At 40.7% G+C, this 21,338-nt stretch overlaps 1 protein-coding gene across 3 annotated transcripts in view; it reads left to right on the top strand.

Annotated features, from left to right (window-relative positions):
• Positions 1 to 20,277, top strand: part of arhgap46b (Rho GTPase activating protein 46b) — a 61,804-nt gene extending 41,527 nt beyond the window's left edge. For all 3 annotated transcript variants that reach the window (XM_043224028.1, XM_043224029.1, XM_043224030.1), the window contains 8 exons: positions 384 to 1,698; positions 6,201 to 6,822; positions 8,094 to 8,192; positions 14,016 to 14,089; positions 15,832 to 16,031; positions 16,539 to 16,630; positions 17,628 to 17,797; positions 17,879 to 20,277. In XM_043224028.1, coding sequence (XP_043079963.1) covers positions 384 to 1,698; positions 6,201 to 6,822; positions 8,094 to 8,192; positions 14,016 to 14,089; positions 15,832 to 16,031; positions 16,539 to 16,630; positions 17,628 to 17,797; positions 17,879 to 18,073 — 2,767 coding nt within the window. In that variant the 3' untranslated portion in view covers positions 18,074 to 20,277. The remainder of the gene's footprint in view (positions 1 to 383; positions 1,699 to 6,200; positions 6,823 to 8,093; positions 8,193 to 14,015; positions 14,090 to 15,831; positions 16,032 to 16,538; positions 16,631 to 17,627; positions 17,798 to 17,878) is intronic.
• Positions 20,278 to 21,338: the final 1,061 nt, after the last annotated feature.

Genomic DNA, 21,338 nt, shown 5'->3' with positions numbered 1-21,338 from the left:
AACAGGCTTAGTTTGGTTGATGCATATTCAAATGTTGATTATTTTATTCAAATGTTTCAATAAAAAAATGTTTGCTGTATATATAGTTGTTAGCAGCATGTTGGTTCCAACTATTTGTGTGATGGGAGTTGCTGCTTATGTAGAGCAGTGTTGTAGTCTTGGACAACGTTCAAGAACATATTTTCTTGTCATGGACTTGAGAGCATGTAGACTCAATCCTCTTCTGGTCTTGGTCTTGACTCTTAGCTGGTTTTGATTATTAACATTGATGTGGAGCATTTCAAATCAGTCACAAACAGTTCCGCTTACGTTTGGATGCTGTACCAGCCTAGTAAAGCACAGCACAGCCTGTTTTAACAATATTCTCAATTTGTGTGTTTCAGGGAAGCCGCTCAAAGATGGCAGCCTGCTCCTGGATCCAAGGCTGCCATGTTGGTGAAAGTTAACAGCATTGGAAGAAACCAATCTCTGGGTCCAGCTACTGGTCACCAACCTCTCCACCTCAACCCCACCAACACTAGCACTTCACCCAAACCCGTTTACGCAGCGCAACTTGACAGAACCGGTCTGCTCAGCAAAATGCCCGTTCCTGGAGACTCCAAGCAGGGTTACCACCTCAAGAAGGGGGATGCCAACTTGTGTCTGGTTCTTCCTGCTTCTAGCTCTTCCTCTTACTCTACCCACCAGCGCTCTGGTGCAGGTACACCTCGCCCCTCCTCTCCTCAATATGGAGCTACACCCTCAGCACCCATCTACGATGAACCTCCACCCATGGACCCCCCAATTTACGATGAACCCCCAGTGGAAATGGAAGTAGAAGGGGCGCACCACTTGCACAGAGTTCCCTATCCCACCAGTCATAGCCTGTCGAGAGGAACCCAGCCTCCTAAACTCCTCCAGTTCCCTCATTCCAAACACATCTGTAGCTCCTCAGCTAGTGAATACAGTCCGGCTGGCCGGGAGTGCATCAAACACATGGTGAACGTGGATGCAGCTGCATCCAAGCACCCGCCCCAAACGCCTAACCCCATTGAGGGGCCTTCAAATCCAGCCAGCCCTCAAATCCAGCCCCAGTCTGCAGTCTCTGCCCAGATTAAGAAGGAAGTCTCTCTAGAGAAGAAGCAATCATGGAGGCTGTTGGAGCCTCGCCACAGCCGTCAAAGCAGTCTAGCCTCTCAGGAGTACCCAGGCCCTGCAGCCGTCACGTATCAGGACTCTGGCTACTCCACTGGGCCGTCCCCAAGTCTGCGAAGGAAGAACCGACGTCGTGCAGCTCTAGGCACTGGATCGGGTCGACCTGGGTCGGTGGGCAGCAGTGGGGAGTTAAATGCATTAAATGAGAAGCTGATGGCGGAAATGAGAGCGGTGGTAAACCGTTCAAATGCCCTTCATGGAAGCAAGGCCAGTCTGGACACTGAGATGGGCTCAGAGGCCTCTGGAAGTACTGCTCGCTCCCCTGTCAGTTCACTGAAGATGGGTGCAAGAGGCGGTGAATCGAGAGAAGATGTGACATCAAGTAACCGATCACTGTACAGGGGCGGGGGCAGCACCCACGGTGACGTTGTGCTGTCGCCACTGGTGACAGATGGTCTCGGAGGCCGGCAAAAGAGGACGTATGAGAAAGTGGATTCGCTGGAGAAGAGCGGAACATCACAGACCAGCTTATCCTCCCCTGAACCACCAAGGTCACCCTCACAGGTACCAACACGTTTTGCAGCTGTATACTTGCTTGAGCATGTGTGTGTGTGTGTCTGGAAATGTTATTATAGTTGATCTAGTGCAGCAATCTGGCTTACTCCCTTTTCTACCAAGTTTTTCCTTTGTTACCTTTCTTTAATTACCCTTCCCTTTTTCATGCCTCCTCACATCCGATGGTCCCACTGTGTCTAATAGAGTTCCCCGGAGTGGAAAAGCAATGCAACGCTTCCTATCCGGTCGTTGTAGAAACTATGCAGGAGATGGCGAGGCTTTGGGTTTCCTGAGCTGAAGAGGGTGTGAATGTTTCTAAGGAGATTTAGTTTGTCTGTCTGTCTATGTGTGTGTGTTGTGCTTACATTAAGAGGATTGTACAAAGGCCAGTTGTTTTTTTTCTCATGAAAGAAAATGTGCAGGAATAAAGGGAAAACTAGTGAGTTTAGTGAGCAAGAGATCGATGGACAGGGAGATGTAATAGAATCAAAAGCAAAATATCAGCTATAAGCGTGCATGTGTGTGTTTGTTTGTCTGTGGAAGATGTACATATGGGAATCGGGTAACAAGTAGGTCAGTGCAGAGCTTGAACCAAATTACTTTTCCAGACCATCATCTTTTAGCGTAGAATGTTTTATTTGGATGAACGCATACTGGTCATAATAAAGGAAGATAACTTATTATTTGGTACCTGCCACCACCATTCATCCCACTTTATTTTAGGATACACTGTCACAATACTGGAACTACTGACACTGCAGACAGTGGAACCTGAGTAATCTGCTTTGTTATACTATTGAATTCAGGCAGGAACACTTAAGTATATTTCATTTTTGTATATGTACATTAGTGTATGCATACAGTTAAATATGTAGGCTTTTAAAGTATACTTCATTTTATAGCGTGCATGAACGCTAGAGGTCTAGAAAGGTTTATCTTAGTCTGGTGTCTGTGCTCTTTAGTATTTTTCTCTTTCGTTTATTTTATTTTTTTACTGTGAAACAGCTGCCCAGGCCATTTTTGCCACCTTGTGGAACAACTCATTACTGCAAAATGACTTGAATGTGTGCAATGTGCAAAAATTCAGGTTGTGCACATACAGCTTGTCTGGTAAACAAAGTTTGTGTGAAGCACTTGTGTATGCTTAAAAAATGAAGTGTACTTTGGCCTTTACTATGAACAAAATCACAGGAATTGAGCAATTTTATCAGCGTCATAATGAAAATATCTTTAGAAGGCAGCTGTCTTTGTAGGGATCGAACTGCAGTGCTCACCAGGGTTTTAAATAGAGATAAAGTCCAGGTTTACTAAACGGCCAATCAGCACGAGCAATTCCAAACGCAATTCCGAAACAGTTTTGCAGGCGACTTACTGACAACAATCTCATTTACATAGCGACCAACGCAATACAAGTGCAGCACAAATTAGCATAGTCGTAAATAAAGATCAAAGAAAAAAGCCACAGTACGTTGAAAAGAACTGGAGACCAAAAACATGAAGGATTGAAATAAGTTTTGATAGGCCTGGTATTGTAAGACTACTAGTTGAAGGTTCCAAGTCGTCTTTTATTTCCTGAAGCAAATTAAAAATAACATGGCTGTGCAAATGATATGTTCGGATAACGTGTTCTTTAAGACATTCCAAATAAATTAATACGTGTGGAAAAAATCCTCCCCCTTGCTATAACACGCACTCTCTTTTCTTTGCGGTGACCCTTGCAACAGTAATTGCAGCCTTTTCAAATGCAAAATAGTTTTAAGATTTTTCGAGATGTTAAATAATGACACAGTAATTTGACGAGCGCAAATGTTAGTAAAACGTGATTATTTTAAATACTCCTACAAATGCATCTTTAATAAGGTCAGGTGCAAAAATAACCGTCTCCTTGCTTTTTCAGCACTTATTTGTCACTGCACATCTTCAGTCAAACCTGACAGTACAATTTTAACGCCAAAAGATGGTTTGCGTTGGCTTTTTGTAAAACCGGTCTATGCGTACGCACAACACATGCGTGTTAATGCAGTTTATGAAGTCATTTTCACACCAGTGCTGGAAACATAAATTAACCTTTAGTCTTTGCTCCACCAGAAACAACCTGTCTGTTTTAAAACATAACAGAAATACAAGCCCTGGTGCTATTCGCAGAATAATTGTGAAAGCAAAACAGAGAACGGGCCAATCGCCTCATTCACACAGCCAGGTGTTGTGGTCGTACAAGACAGTCGGCTCTTACAGCTCACTGTGATTTGGCACATTCGGGTAATGTGTTTCGATGTGTGTGCTGACAGTTCCATTTGTCATTCGTGTAGTGCGCCGCATGTGGTTTGGCTTCTCCTGGGGAGCATAAGTCGCTGGAGTTAATATTATGGATCTTAATACACTAGGAGAGATTCGTCATCAATCAAGCGATCATTAACGATTAAAATAATTGCATCCTTAAATCTAGGTTAAAAAGTCCTTTTCCTTAAGCATTATGTAGGCCTATGTAAATGTTTGTAAATGGATAATGATTACGCAGTATTCCAAATGTAGAAATATGTGGGATTTAATAAATACACGTTTACCTATATATGTCTGCTGGCCGTTTGGCTTTCTCCCTGCCTTTACATGCCTCATTACCTTCAACAGTCTTTTTTTCTGTCTCTCTCATACTTACACATCTGATTAAAATACGATTAAAATGAGAGTAAACGTAAAGGCAGAGTTGTGAGGTTGGAAACAACGGCTCAGCGATTTGGTTCAGAGCAAGCTCATTACATCTTGATGGAGGCAGAACCTCGCAAATGTCCAGACGCATGGAGAAATGCTCCATTCTTACAATTTAATATGACCACATTGTTTAATTGACCACATCTGTATCACTTAGGGCACAGTGTCACATTGACGTAATGCCAGGGGGTGCCAAGGCATAAAAGGATACCGTTATGTTATGGGAATATACCAAAAGATTTTTAATTCCAGATAGGTATACCGCTGCATATACAGATGACATGTTCATAGGCTGAACTTTTATCTCTCAGTTACTGTTTTTGTAACCGTATTGTCAGTATTATTTTGTGTGGCTGTGTCACATGCTTGGCCAACACAGCTGAAAATACTACAGAGACAAAGATTTTACATTTCTCTTGTTGTTTTTGTAAATTTTTCTGCGATGTGACACGATCTCAGTTTCACAGTCAGCTATAATTCATTCATTCCAAGTACCGGTTAGACATTGGTTATCACAATCTGAATAGTATTTGTCTCGTTATGTGATTTTAAAGTGAAACAACCAATCACTGTTCACTTCGTTTAGTGTCACGTGTGGGGCGTAGAAATGTCTCCACAATAACAGACCCTGTGTAAAACTCTCAGACATATTTTAAAGATTCTAACACAAAATTTTTATATTTTATATTCTTTTGAGAATTGAATTGATCCTGTCAAGCGCTCATCATCACAGTCATAAACACACCGGTATTCTTGTTTCATGAGGGAGTTTGGCATCACAGCTTCTTTGTTTCCAGGCGAAATGTTAGATTTTTTTAATAGGTCACGTCACTTTTTTTTTTTCACTTTTTTTTTCTAATTTATGGACTGGCAGCTCTCCCATCCTAATGTTGAGAGAAATCTAAATGAATAAAAGCTTTGAAATGCGATCTCAAAATGTATTTAATCCCATTTTATTAATTTATGCCTTTGCTGCCACTTTATGATCATCCAATTCATACCAAGATTGCTGAAGAGGAATTTTTTGTGTGGCAGCACAATTATTGGTTTGTTTGGGCACAAATGTACATTGTCCTAAGCCACACATAAGGAATGAAAGGGCTTTTACATTTGCCAAAATAAAACTTTTTTATATATTAAAACAAGCAAGCAAGAACAGATGAGAAAAAGTAACCAAAAAAATCACGCGACATTAATTTCTGTAAAAATGAACTGAGTAATGCAGTCAGATTCTTTGTCAGTGAGTAAATTTTAAAAGTAACTTTTTCCATGTATGCTACAACAAGGAGAAAAATAACTCATGCTACTCTCATTCATCATTATATATATATATATATATATATATATATATATATATATATATATATATATATATATATATATATATATATATATATATATCCTTTATATGTGTTTGTGAAAATTTTAAAATTAGAGAAAAATGCATTAAATTCAGTTAATAAATATATTTTTTCCAGTGTGGAAGAAGTCGGACAGGGATTTTTTGGAGCATTAATGAGTTAGGAAAGAAGGGGAAAGGAGGAGAGAAGAGGGGAGGCAGTAATGTTTGAAGTTGGGATGTGATTTCCATATTGGGTCACCTATTTAGGGAGCGAGCGTAATCCGTGCGAGCGTTTCCAGGTTTCTGCAGGGAAACCAAGTAAGCCAATCGTCTGCAACCTACGCAAGACACGCACTTGGATTCAAGTTCCTGCGGCAGTCGTGATGATGCAAATAAACGCTAGAACAGCTGCATCCATACTGACATCTTTCTGGTTCTCAATCTTTCTTTTTGTCTCCAGACAGGAACACTGGAATCCAAAACTCAGCAGGACATCTCGTCCCAGGACTGTGACCATGACAGAGCAGGTCGTGGAACCCATAAAAACAACAACAACAGTCCCCCTCCTTCCCTTGCCAGCACAGGTTCTGGTTACCAGTACCCCTACACCACCCTCTGCAAGCCTACACCCGATGCCAACATGGAGGACTGGGCAAGCAAGAACCTTAACCAGCACACACAGGGCCTGTTTCGCCGGCGCGTCTCCATCGCTAATATGCTCTCGTGGAACCGTGGCTCTATTAAGAAACCAATGCTGATCACCAGCGACCGGTCTGTCAAGAAGGAAGCCTGCGAGATGTTCAAGCTGGTCCAGGCCTATATGGGCGATAGACCAGCCAGGTTGGACAAACGCCACTCTGCCCTTCAGGTGGTCACTAAATGCTGGGGGATGCAAGGCTTGAGGGACGAACTGTACGTGCAGTTGGTGCGACAGACCACCGGAAACCTGAGTTTGAGGAGCTTAGAGGCGGGCTGGGAGTTGATGGCCATCAGCCTAGCGTTCTTCTCACCTTCACCCAAGTTTAGGCGCTATTTGGAAGGCTACATCCAACAACACCTTGAGCCCAGTAATGATAAGAAAAGTAGGTCATTTCAAATATTTATTAAGGATAAATTGGTTTGAAGTAGGGGTGTGCGATATTAATAAAAAATAATATCTTGATATGTTCTGGGATTTTATCGCTAAGGGTAGTTATTATCGCCACACAGAACTTAGTCTTTCGTGAAGTTCGTATTGAACATAATACAGAATTTTGCAGTCAAAACTAACATGTCAGCTTTCAATGATATAGGCTACCCATCTGATCCGTTTAAAAGATTAAAAACAGGATGTAGATATAAATAGATTTTTTTTTCATGATAACTGTGCTTGTCATGTCATCTCCTTCAACGGGTGTAATTCACATTTTGACTGAGAGTTGACACACTCTCAATTCTTTACTATGTAACTTATTTAGGTATTATGATCACTTATCCAGTTATACATGCAAAGTCAGATCCGTTATCGCTCTAAAAACCAGTCACTCAAGAATATGTCGCGGCCGTGAAACATCAGCACCAGTCTCTTTCCCCGAGTTTAGTTGTGATTTTATGCAGTATACTTGGGCTTGTATGTTAACAGAATTTTTCTAATTAACAATTGAAATGTTTTCAAATCGCCAAACTGACCCCAAACTATCCCAAATTTTGTTTAATATTTACCCGCACGTTCAAATTCAAAACTGCCCCATAGGGGGCGATTTGTAACGACACAGACCACGATTTCTACCGATGGGTGAGGCACCAAACCCCAATCGCCTCAATACACATCATGTGTGCGTTTTGTAGAGGTGTTTTAAATGGTTTTTGCAAAATGCACGATCATGTCGACTCTTACCTCATTAAAACAACAATTACGATATTATCGCATACGATTTATAGCGCACACCCCTAGTTTGAAAGTTTCTGCGTAATGCAGTTGCATTCATATAATAAGTGTGGGTTAAGTGTCCAGATACTTAAACCAAATAAGACTAGTGTGTTTCTTGGATAGTCCAGTGTTTTTGTTTGTGGGATACGGAAAGGACACACACAGGGGAGTGTTTATATTTTAGGCTGTCCCATATGGATTCAAAGCCTGAAACACTTATATACATACAAACAGAGCAGGCCAATATTGGTTACACTGCTGAAATGATTATGGCATTGTGCCTACCCAAACAGGATGTAACGCTGTAGAGGAGAGAAAAATAAAACGCAGGGGTTACCGCAAGTCAAAAGTCACAGGTCATGGAACAATAAAGTCATGTATTGTTCAGACGGACTGTTGGTGCATTTGAGTGTTCAGAATTAACAGTTTTATTGTATCTGACAGTACTGCAGAACATCATGGAGCAGCAGGACATAAAAAACAAGAAGAATTCAAAATCCAGGAAGAAGAGGAGACAGAACAATGAGGAAGAAGAGGATGAGGGTGAGTTTATGGTGGAATGAGTCATATGCACAGACATCCAGGGAAACAGGCGTGAGAAGACTGGGAGAGATTTTGGCAGGGAGTTTAGAATTAAAAAATTGGCTTTCTTTCAATTCATAAGTTGATAATAGTATCTATCTATCTATCTATCTATCTATCTGTCTGTCTGTCTGTCTGTCTGTCTGTCTGTCTGTCTGTCTGTCTATCTATCTGTCTGTCTGTCTATCTATCTATCTATCTATCTGTCTGTCTGTCTGTCTGTCTGTCTGTCTGTCTGTCTGTCTGTCTATCTATCTATCTGTCTGTCTGTCTGTCTGTCTGTCTGTCTGTCTGTCTATCTATCTATCTATCTATCTATCTATGTCTTTCTGTCTCGTTCTATAGTTGAATCTGCAGTGAATGCTGTTTCATGTTGTTTTTGTATTCTGTAAGCTGAAGCATCCTTAATCTTTAACTGAAATAGAGGCTCCTAAACACACCCACTCATACGCGGTGTCAAGGGGGTTTGGTGCACAATGTAAATAAGGGAATCTTCCCGGTAACACGTTTGGCTGAAGAGGGGAGAGTATTAATGATGCTTCGGGTCCACCGGTGGAGGAGGACCTCTCAAAGAGAGAGCAGCTGGCCAAGCACAGAAGGGGAGTACCCCCCTCCTCTCTGCCTTTCTCACTCTCTCTTTTAGAGGCAAGATTAAAGCTTTGAGCAACAAGACATTCTGCGAGTCCCACGCTTCCCTGGCCCGTAGCCAGACTGCGCAGGCAAAGAGAGAGTTTGTGGGTTGAGAGGCAACAAAGATCCTGAGAACGTCTTTCAGTCTTGAAGCGAGAGTGATAGGAGATGGAAAGAGAAAGAAGAACAGGCGGATTGAGACAAAAAAAGGAGAACGGGACATTTTTATCAGGTTACACCCTCAGTGGCTGCCATCCAACTTAACCCTCAGCTTTTTCTTTTATCTCTCCCCTATATTCCTCGCGCACACATTGAGCCTTTCTCAAGAGCCCCGCTCCAAAACAAAGAGTTTGACGAGACAGCTCTGCGTGGGCTCTTAATACTGCAGCTCCGGCCTGGCCTTGTTTCATTACACTGCGTGCTGTCTTTACAGGGGCAGGGCCACGAGACATGTGCTCACTTCACTATCACCAGTAAAGCCACTGCCAAATGTACTGTCATTACCAAGATATCATTTAGTACTAAATACTAAATGGACAGTACATCTGGAGCAAGCTGAAGTGCTTGTGGATCACCTTTTGTGGGATTCGAACTGGATACGGGCTTTGCTACCAGTCCCGATCCTTTAGTTCATTAACTCTTTAAAATGTGACTCTCTAGGGCAAGGCTTCTTTTAGCGGTCGCTGGCTGAATCCAGTTCGTTTCATCATTTTATTACTACCCTCTGACTGACTTTGATGAAATTGTTGCACTGCACGATACATCACAGTGTGAACTCAACAAGGAGTTCAGAAGCACTCAGCGGACTGCATTTCATCTCTGAAATGAGAGTGAGAGTGTTGAAGCCTCTGTTGCTGGTGTCCAGTCACGTGAACATTTTGGATGCAGTTTTTAATCAATAAGGTAGGGCTGTAATGCTTCCGTATTGTTATGCTAAATCAATTACCTTTATTATTATTATTATTATTATTATTATTAAACAGCGGTTTTGTAACTATTAAATTGCAGTGTCATAACAGATTTATTTAAACATACATTAAATAAGACCGTTCACTAAAATGTACTAAACAGGGCGAGTTAGCGCAGATGGGAATGGAAATATGTGTGAGTGATGTACCGATAACGCGCACATGTAATATACCAAGCACAATTAGCGTAGGCGCAAGTAATCGGAGCCGATGTTCCTGAGGTGCGGGTGATCTACTCATAACACAGTTGCAAAATAGTTTAGCACATGCTTTTTTTGGCCGATTAAAAAATGGTGCAATTACCAGGAAATTAATGAGCGCAAGCGTTAGTAAATCGCATTGCGTGTTTCATTTTAATAATAACCTTCATAAATGTTGCGTCTGAAAGGAAATGCACATTCAGTAAGGTCAGGCACAGGATTTTAGTTAATCCTGAAGGTACTATTTTATCGCCAAAAGATGGTTTGTGCTGGTGCATTCTGTTAGTAAATCTGGGCCTAATGCTCTTCTCTGGACTTCATTTCTTTACTTAGTGAACTAACAAGCTGTGAATGCTGATGACTTGCATGAGGTAAAAGAAACGCTACGTGATATTTGTCTTAGTTTCCCACCAAAGGTAACAGTAAATAAAACTGGACGTTTCCAGTGAAGTTTCACCAGTGCAGTGGTTTGCTGTAGTATTTTCGGTACGAATGCATGTAACTTTACTCTCCTAATTTAGGGTATAATGTATCATCATCATCAGACATAGTTTGATAATCACTGACCCTATTCCCCTATTCCTTATTAATCACATAAGATGGGTTGTACCTTAATCAGTTGGATACAGCAACACTATAGTTTTCATGTGTCATTGGCCTACAATCAGCAAGATCATGATCTTTGAACTTCATGGTAAAGATTACAGGATTTGTGGGAGGACTTATGGTGGCATTCATGTTTGTAAGCGTGCTGAGTTCCAGCTAAGCCAGAAAAACAATGTCTTTTCAAATCTCAGGGCCATGTGTATGTGGAAGCCAAATGTCAGGAATGTTGTTGTGGTTGTAGCGGCTGGAAAATACAAAGGAAACAAATTCACTTCACTAAACAGTGTTCACTTGTCTCATGAGCTGACTGAAGGGCTGCCGGTTTACTTTAGTCATCCCAAGCATTGTTTTGGCTGCAGCGGAGCATTTCATGTGACACCTCTGCACCGTCCCGCTCTCTGACTTGGATGCTGGGAACGTTCTGGAACGGCACAAGGAATGCGGCTTCACCGTTGCAGGGCCTCACCAGCTGTCCGTGTGCCCCAGGAGATGGCATTGTGGGAAGGCCTGGAGTTCGCAGGCCCTTTTGAAATAGAATAAACTCTCTCAGAGGACTTTATTATACGATGCGGCACTGTTTTTCTTTTTTTGGGGAAGGCTCTTTTACACTCTCGCTCCTGTTTCAGGATGTCTTGTCGGGGTGTGGCCTCTTCCTGCCTCCTGATAGAGGAGCATTGTGGAGGAAAAAAACCTGTATGAGCTTAAAGGACTGCCCTTACGACACTGGCACTATTTGTATGCAAAACAGCCCTCATATCAGCTTGTTTCCTTTCTTATGTTAACTGCTGAAGCGTCCAAACTGTCATTCTTTATTTTTAAGAGGCCAATGATATAAGCGTGTTTATGCAGCACACATTCACAAATAAAAAGAGAGAGAGAAAAAAGAGAAAACAGTACAGTATGATGGTTATAAAAACAGATGGTGTACATCCTTTATATTTTGTAACTTCCAAATGTTTTTGGTCTGTAATTGTTTTTAATAGCTTTAAAAATGTAATTGACTGAAAATGACATTTGAAGTATTGTTATTATTAAAAAATGTATACTCCTGTGATGCAAAGCTGAATTTTCTAATATGCTGATTTACTGCATGATACATGAGTCGTTCAGGACACTTTTGATGTGAAAGAACAGCATTTATTTGAATAGATATCTTTTGTAACATCAGGAATACCCGTGTTGCTTTTGATCAATTTAACGCATTCTTGCTGAATAAAAATGAATTACTTTCTTTCAGAGGAGTCACACAGGCCCCAAACTAATGGTGTATCATTCCCGTGTTATAAATTCAAAGATTTTGGTCACAAACCTCTATAAAACATAGTGATAGAGGAATGAGGACTGATGGAAAGAAGGAAATAAGAGGATGATACATCAGGAAATGTAAGAATAAAAATGTCAAAAGGGAAAGTAGAGAATAGACAGCCTGATCTCACGAGGTGGCTAGCTCATACAACTTCATAGGTTTGATAAATTGTGCGTTTTATGATTTAATAATTTGCATGAATTTGTACAAATGACATAAAACTTACCCGTCACAGTGAGGTCGTACGAATTAGACAGTTAGTAAAACGCGTATGAATTGGCTGTGAGACAGCGTTATAGGAGTCGAGACGGTCTCTTGTGAAATATCTGACCTGCTCATCTAGCATGAGTTTACAGCTTCGAACACTTAAGAGTCATCAAAACAAGATTGTGACTCACACAGAACCACCTGTTCCTGTCACGTCTGATATCGGGAAACTTTAACAACCATTAACTGAAAGAAACCTCGTTTGTTTACACATGCTCTAGTTTTAGTTTTAGACTATATCCTTTCTCCAGATTTGATCATGAGTCACTACGAGACACGCATTCAGATTCATCTGATGGCATGATCCATCACATTAATCATGAAAACGCAGCTTTGCGTTTGAGCGTTCGACAGTCCTGTCAGAAATGTAAAATGCGCGAGGCTAAAGAAGGAATGCCAGTTTTGTTTTCATAGCGAGCTCGTTCGACAGAGCGTTTAGTCTTTTTTCGGGTTTTTATCTTCAACATTTTTCCCATGTAAAACTGTTACTCCCTCTTCCCGTCCGTATGTTTGTCTGAACGTGTGAGTAATGGCTGTGAAGAGCCCCGAAGCCTCTCTCTGTGTCTGTTCAGTTCAGGCCAGTCAATCCTCAGTCACCTGTTTGCTGTAAATCTCTTCTTCAGCCAAAGAATGAGTCACGTTGTCAAGAAGAAACAAGGGAGGGAGGTTTAATGAAACCGATAGCACCTCGTACCGCGGCGTAATTCTTAGAGGTCAGCGCGTTTTAGGCAGTCACAAGTAGCCGTATCGCTTTCACTTTAATATCAGGGCGATATTTCATCTAGCCAAGCGCGGATGGCAGGCTCCATTAGTACTTTAAAGTCTGGTTTCCAGCCAGATTTTCTTGTAACAGTTAAACTTGACGCCTTGTGCGCCGTGTAGCTGCCATCTCACTCGAAACGTTCGCTTCCAGCCTTCTCCCAGCAGGACGCTGAGCATTCAGAAGTATGAGGGTGAGGGTTTTGGGTTTCAGCTGCTGGAAAACGCTTGCATGTGAGTCAGTGAAGCTGGTCTTGAGTAACAGAAGAAGTCCTGTCAGGCTCTGGATTGGCGAGTAGCTACTTGCACAGCACTTACGCCTCATCGGTCTTTGTCTTTGCGTGACCTTCCTTGTTTGATCCCGTGTTTTGATTGGTTAAGCAAATGTATTTTTTTTAGTACTGTCAAACAACTAATCGCGATAAATCGCATCCAAAATAAAAGTTTCCGTTTACATAATGTATATGTGTGTACTGTATATATTTGATATGTATGCATATATAAAGCAGCATATATTTAGCAAATATTTACATGTATATATTTATATAAATTATATAAATATATATATATATTTAAGGTGAATGTAACATATTTTACTTAAATACATGCATGTGTGTGTATTATTGATATATACATAAATATACACAGCACACACACTTAAATTATGGATGCGATTAATCTTTTGACAGCATTATTTTTTCTGTCCGTGCTTTCAGTTGTTGGTTGTATAATTTCCATCTCCTGCGAAATTATGTTCTTTCATAACACGTTTGGCCATGAGCTCTGAAGGCATAGAAAATGAGTGGAGTGGATTGGCTTTGTTGCTCAAGACTTCTTTATTGATAAATCCCTCAGGAAAGAATGTTATGCTTAGGACTTTGATACAAGTCACAAGGTTCATTCGCAGTGTTTTTCTTAAGGCTTTTAAATTGCACATTTAACCAGAAAAAAAGAAACTTGCATCGGGTCACTCAGTGGTCAATTATGTAATTTCCTTTCAGAGTTTTGTCATTGGTCAGTAATACTGCATATTAATTGTTTTTGACAGGTCTTCCCATCAGCACTTATGCAAAATACTGCTACCGTAAGCTGCAAAAAGTGGCCATTACTGGGGGCAAGAAGGTAAGAGTTTTTTATTTTATTTATATATATATATATATATATATATATAATGTGTGTGTGTGTGTATATATGTAATGTTAATTTTAAAGTACTAAAGGATTTTAAAGTAATAATAATATTTATTGTATGCATTTATTATTATAATAATAAAAAGTTTTTTATTTTATATTTACTAAATATTTTAAAACTGACTTTCACTTACAGTTCATCTGCAAAAACACAAATATTTAATATTAATATATATTAATATTTAATTTAATATAATACCTAATTTCACTTCCAGCATTTAAAATGGTTGATTTTAGTTTTTTTGTTTATTTTATTAATTTAGACAATATATCGCAAAGGGATAGATTATCAGATTATCAAGTTTCTTTCTTCTGTTCAGCAAAAAAGATATTTCCAAGAATGTTGGCCTACACAGCATTTTAGTCAGGATTTGTTTCTTCGTGTTCTACAAATTAAACCTAACGAAAGATTTGGAGTAAATGATGACTGATTATTCTTTTTTTTTGGGGGTGACCTTAAGGTTTAATCCCTTATCAGCTATAAGATAAAAATAACCAATCCAGCTGTGTTTCATTTTAATAGCCGGTTATGGTTCTTCTTCAGTTCTTGATTGCAGCAAGGACTCCTACCCTGATTTAACCAGACACGTACAAGTTGGATGATTCCATCTCGTGATGTCAAATATAATTAAAAGGAGTTTTTCCTGGGAGTATTGTTTATTTATAGATGCCAGCAGCGCTGTTAGATCGTACCCAGGAGTCTGCGAATGGTCAAAAGAAGCAGTATATGGTGCAGCTGTCTAAAATTGGTCACATCTGTGAGCAATCACAGCACCCGGCCTTTAGGAGCACTCCATGAGAATTACTAATCCACTAACCCAAACTAAGAAGAAACGGTTGGAAGCACCCCCCAGGCCCCTGCGTAAGACACACACACACACACACACACACGCTTCACTGCTAACGGCGCTGGCACTAGCAGAAGCCGTTTCCCTCCCTATTTGTCCTTTCACCAGTCCCACCCTGTAATCAGCCATCCCACCTCTGTCTCCAGCGTTTTTACTGGGTGGGCTATTTTTACCTCCTCGCCGCACAGTGTTAACCCTCTTCATATTGTGTTTCAGCTGAGCCGGTATCCGTCTGCTCCACACAGTCCAATCAACAGATGTTTCACGTGTCAGCGAAGGGCTGATAGGGCTAATTCGGTTTCGGTTTCTGCATTATTTCAGACAGAAATGAGGATTGTCATCATTCATTCTCATGTTTTTCTTTCTTTTTTTTTCTATGCGAAGGATGCATATAATGACCACTGACTGTCAAGATCCAAAAATAACAAAAGACCCACAAAAACACAGGAAAAGTTGAATTATATTCATCTTAAGGCTGATAACTAATAAATACTTAATATAAAACTATTTTAAATAACACATAATACTTTAAAAGTTTATTTTAAGTGCTACAAGTGAATTGACATTATAAAACAAGAAAAATGGATATAAAAAGATAGTCATAAGTCATAAAAAGATTATATTTAACAGTGTAAATAAATGATTGAGTAATGACTGAATGCCAGCTAATGCGATTTAATGTCAAAAAGTGTCAAACTAAAGTTAAAATTAAAAATAGAAAACTGGGCTGAAACGATATTACCAAGCCCATCGAGTTGACATAATTTTGATATCACTACGTTTTGTTAGGTTTATTAAGTATAGAGGGCATCTGTTTGATCTGTAGGGCCTGAGGAAGCCCACTCTGGAGGAGATCGATCACGGTCGCAACGCCATCGTGACCCCGTCTCTGTTTGGCAGCGCTCTGGAGGAGATCATGGAGAGGCAGAGCCAGCTCTTCCCCGACAGGAAGCTGCCCTGGGTGCAGGTGCAGCTCTCTCAGTGTGTGCTGGCCCTGGGTGGAGCCCAGACGGAGGGCATCTTCAGGTGGGAGCAGGAAACGGGGCTCGTCGTGGCGTCCAGTGTCTCATAGAGCACGTTACCATGTACATCAAACTCTTACATAGCCATCCTGAAGTATGAAGTTTGAATTACTCATCCCTTATGAATTATTCATGTCCATGAAAGGAGATGTAGCAGGAACATGTTTCCTTTAAATTGTGCTCATCACAGCTCTTTAATGCCGTGTTAAGTCTGTCACATTGGCTCCACCGTGTGGTCAAATGATCCAGCTCTTCTCAGCGGGGGCCACATGGTGCGCTTGATGTGGCTTTTGTTTGTGTATGACCATACGGTCCTCAGAGTTTTAGGCTGTCCCATTTGTCATTTTAGGATTGAGTAGGCCCTTTTATTGCTACACTGTAGTCAAAGTGTAGAGCGCAGGCAGCATTTAGGACAGGGTTCTTAGTGCTACTGAAGTGTCCAAACTCTTATGGCCATTAAAAGAGGTGAATGGCTTTTAGAAACATAAATATGTGGCTCTTCATTTTGTAGAGTACCAGGGGACATTGATGAGGTGAACGCTCTGAAGATACAGGTGGACCAGTGGAAACTTCCAGACAATCTTTCTGATCCCAATGTCCCAGGTGAGCACATCAAACATTCACATATCTCAGTCTTTATATGGAGAAAGTGACCTTTAGACCTGACGTTTTCCACCTTTTGGACTTGAAGGCCTGCTGTTGTCTGACATTGTTTCCTCCTCTTATATATATATATATATATATATATATATATATATATATATATATATATATATATAAAACAGCTTGTTTTTTTGATTAACAGAAACCAGGGTTGTTGCTCACTTAAATGCATTTTGTTCAGTTCTTTCTTTTTTACTTAATGAAAACATTTGTTAGTGACATGGAAAAATTAGTTACATTTTATCTTAGTTTATATATATTTTATAAATATACTGTATGTGTGTGTGTGTGTGTGTATATATATATATATATATATATATATATATATATATATATATATATATATATATATATATATATTAGCACTGTAAAACAATTGTGATTAAAAAAATGTACGTTTGCATAATATATGCTTGTGTACTGTTTATTATGTGTATATATTGACAATTATAAATGTAAATATTTTCTAAACATATACTGTATATATAAAATAAGCTGCAGTCAGTAGACGTTGTATTTGTTTTCAGTTTCTGTTGATTGTTGTAGCTGGGAGATACTTGTTCAGTCTTGAAAGTGTCTTTCAGTATTTCATCTGTTGGCCTTTTAGCATCTATTCTATTGAAAGCCTTGAATATTTACAGTCTTTCTCTTCATAGAACACCAAAAATGTTGGATACTTGTCACTGATTATCAATAACAAGTAGGGTTTTGCTTGAAAATTTAAGTACAATTGTCAAGTTTTTTGTGCTTCAGCAGTGTTTCTGTAGGAACTAGAAATTAAAATTGTTCATCAGACCATTAATATGGCCTTCAACTTATCATTCTTAATAAGTTTTTGTTTGCGACTTAAAGATTTCTCTCTGTGCGTATCTGTTTGAAAGTGTGAATATAGCAGGTCAGGGATGTTGAGGTGTCTTTCTCTCTTTCTCTGCGTCAGCGTCTCTGTTGAAGTTGTGGTACAGGGAGCTGGAGGAGCCGGTGATTCCTCAGAGCTTCTACAAGCAGTGCATCAGTCACTATGAAGATCCCGATGCAGCCATCAGCGTGGTCCAGTCCCTCCCGGAGCTCAACAGACTCGTGCTCTGCTACTTCATCAACTTCTTACAGGTAATGCCCGTGAACACAGCCCTGCGGCGCGGTACTCCACAATAACACCGGTGTCAATGTTCTGTCTCTCTCTCATGCCAGGTCTTTGCTCAGCCGGTCAATGTGAGTAGGACTAAGATGGACGTGAATAATTTGGCGATGGTCATGGCTCCTAACTGCCTGCGCTGTCAGTCTGACGATCCTCGAATCATCTTTGAAAACACGCGCAAAGAGATGTCCTTCCTCCGCATACTCATCGTCCACTTGGACACCAGCTTCATCAAGGGCTTCATCTAGCGGTTTTGCGGCACAGCTCAGATCCAGTCATCCAGGAGATGACAGGAATCGGGACTCTTTCTGCTCAGAGAATCATCTTAAAGCATCCTAATATACGTTCGGGACAACTTCTCAACTAATCCAGCTTTGCCTCATTGCGAATCACCCTGAACTCGACTCTCATGACAGACTTTATTTGAACCGAATCAATTGACTGAATTTGATTCCGCAAACAAAACAAATGCATGACTTCTGTCATTTCTTCTGTCTTTTATATTGATTGGCAGGGAAATGCATCCTTCGGACAATCATGATCGTAATAATAACACGCACGCAGAACGACCTGCAGCATATTTCCTTAATTTAATGCGGTATGAGTGTTCTGATTATTTAATAGCAGCCGTTTGTAAGCTCACGTGTGAGTGTGCGGGGAGAACTTCTGACTTGTTTTGTGCATAAGTCTGAGCGCAAGCAAGAAATGGTGAATTAACTTTGCAGAGCATGAAACAGCTCTGAAATACTAGCGGTCGAGCTTTGAGCTTGAAGTCTGGTGCCTTACATGGAGAATGATCGCTGATGTATAAGAAGCATAAGTGCCCATAAACACACATTTCTGCATTGTCACAGACTCCAAATGAACTGATACCACAAGTATCTTCCACTCAGTCTCTTACAGCAGTTTTAGTTTTCCCAGTAGTCCCATTTGGAGATAGAAGATTATATTTCCAGATGTGGTTTGGCTACATCCAAGATGATTATTCTGTGAGACGGGAACTGCTCCTGTCACAAGATAGCTGCTGCTCAATGGCCCACTTTCCTACTATATAGCAGAGAGAAAAAACTGTGTGAGGTGAGTAGTACGTCTCAAATCAAAATAAAAAAAAACAGTAGGCATAAAATTCCCTGACGACCTCCTACTTCCACCAGGATCCTGAAGCGTGCTTTTGATGGACACTTTTATTATCCCACTAGGCCACGGGAAAAGATTCATGAATGGCTGCGAAGCAAAGCTGTTAGGTCACGTGACTGGAACAGACGCAGACGCAAAACAAAAATCACGTGATCAGATTTGCCCAGGCTGAAAAAACGCTTAAGCCGGAAACATGTTATACTCAAACATGCAAATACAAAAAAAAAAAATATATATTGGCCAAGGCGGTCTTGTAGCATACATGTATTTTATACATATATGTAATTTCCTTAAACACCTCTCCCGTCTGTCATTCGTCAATCAAACACATAGCTCACGCCACGGGTCGAGCTGTTGTCATGTCAGGCCAGACGCCTAAATGTTTAAACACGTTTACATGTTTCAGGGAAATCGATCTACAAATGACTTCTTCTGGTCGCTGCGTTATTTTGGGATATAGGAAAGTGTTTAAACCTCAATAGATTACAAGTATTTTTGCGTCACTGAGGCCATACTAAATTTACTCAGAGCGGAGGTATATATATACCCTTTATATGACCCTCTACTCTCTCATTCAGCATGTCCTAAATGAGTCCACTTCAAGAAGTGAATGAATGACAGCGAGCTGGCAGCTACACCGTTAGATGGGAATTCATCAGTCACGACACCAGTGCAGTAGTTAGCCACAGAGCGTATGTAGGTCGTGCGCTCGTTGTTGCCTTGCATTCTGGGATTGAGCCCTGTACTGTTCACTGTGGTTTTGGATAGCGCTGCATGCTGGCAATCGTCGGTCCACTCAGACGCAGATTACCTTCCGGCGGCTGTGCTCAGACTCTCTTCAACACTACTGTTTAGCAGCTGTTTACCAGACAGGAGACGACTTTGGCCAAGTGCAGGGTGAAACAGAAAAGGCTTCGGGCCTTCGCATCCACACCGGCGGAATCTGAAGTCTGTCCCCGAGCCGTTACTCGGAGCTGAACTTCAGTGACTCACCTCTGATATACAATCAGTCACATTTGCTATTGATATAAAGCGAGATCTGGCATCTGCCTGTGCTTTTGTACAGAAGCCCCTGGTCTGAGGGATAGCTGTGTTTATAAAGGAGCCCCTCCCTTGCTGCACTTCCCCCTCGGTTCCTTCCCCTTCCTGTGGGTCTGTATGATCGCCGCACTCCTACTTCTCATGGATTCTGTGTCTTATTTTGTTCTGTCTGTGCGAGGCTGCGTGCCGGAGGTGACAGTGAATTATGATATGAATGATTTGCATAGTTTCATAAAGAACTGCTTAATAAAATTTGTAAATTTGTATAATTGTACCGAAGTGGTCGGGGGTTTCACTTCCTTGATTTTTCTCGGCCTTTCCACCTGATGCGGGCAGAGCAAGAGTTTGCCAGACGCTCCGACAGAATAAGCACAGTACTAGAAAATGCCATGCCACAAAGTATCAGATCTTCATTTCAGCTCGCAATGATTGGCTCGTACGGCGCTCAGTTTGTAGTATGATAGAAGCAGAAGGACAGTCATTAATTTAGTCGCTGTATTGCAAAATAAATAAATAAGATAATTATTTTAGATTGAATTAATTAATAAGCTTAAGAGCATCTACAAACCTCTCAAAGGAATAGAAAGGAAAAAGCTACTTTGAGCTCTACTGGCCTCTTGTGGTGACATCTGGCAAACTTCTTAAATACATGCATGTGTGTGTCTTTATACAGCCATAATAAATACGCACAGGCTACACAAATATATAACTGAAACTAAAAATTGTCATTTCGGAAACGACTAATCGTTTGACAGCACTAAAACGATACTAAAGCTCAGACAGTAATCCTTCATGAATCACCTGTGGCCACAATCACGTTTGGCAAAATAAACGGAACGGGCTCAGATTTCATTACACAGCATTTCTCACGAAAGAGCAATGCTGTTCATTCAGTGTCTGGTGTGTCTGTCGGCCCTTGTGCAGGCGTCTAATCATAATCATAAGAGATCCGTTATGGAAATGCTTCTTCGACGCCAATTTGATTGTGCAGTCAAGCTTTCGGTGCTCTGTTTTGTATATGAAACATGACAAGGAAGGGGCAAAACCATGCAGACGTTCAGATGAGAACAAATACCGGCCATATTTTACACGTCTGTCCTGAAGGTTGACCGTGACTGCTTATTCATCTGGTACTAACGACTAGTGGTGCAACATCACACCACAGCCAGTTTTAACAGCTGATTTCATCGTAGAGATGCGATACGATGGTTTGTGAACGAAAGTGGCCGACAAGGGGGTGTTTTAGCTGGTTAACGATCTCAAAAATGTCTGAATCCATCAAAAAACTAAACGGTTTTCATTACTTCAGGGTTTTATGCAAACTAGAGAACTGCA

Source organism: Puntigrus tetrazona, chromosome 23 (assembly GCF_018831695.1).
Source record: "Puntigrus tetrazona isolate hp1 chromosome 23, ASM1883169v1, whole genome shotgun sequence".
Classification (NCBI taxonomy): domain Eukaryota; kingdom Metazoa; phylum Chordata; class Actinopteri; order Cypriniformes; family Cyprinidae; genus Puntigrus; species Puntigrus tetrazona.
This window is presented reverse-complemented; position numbering and strand designations above follow the sequence as displayed.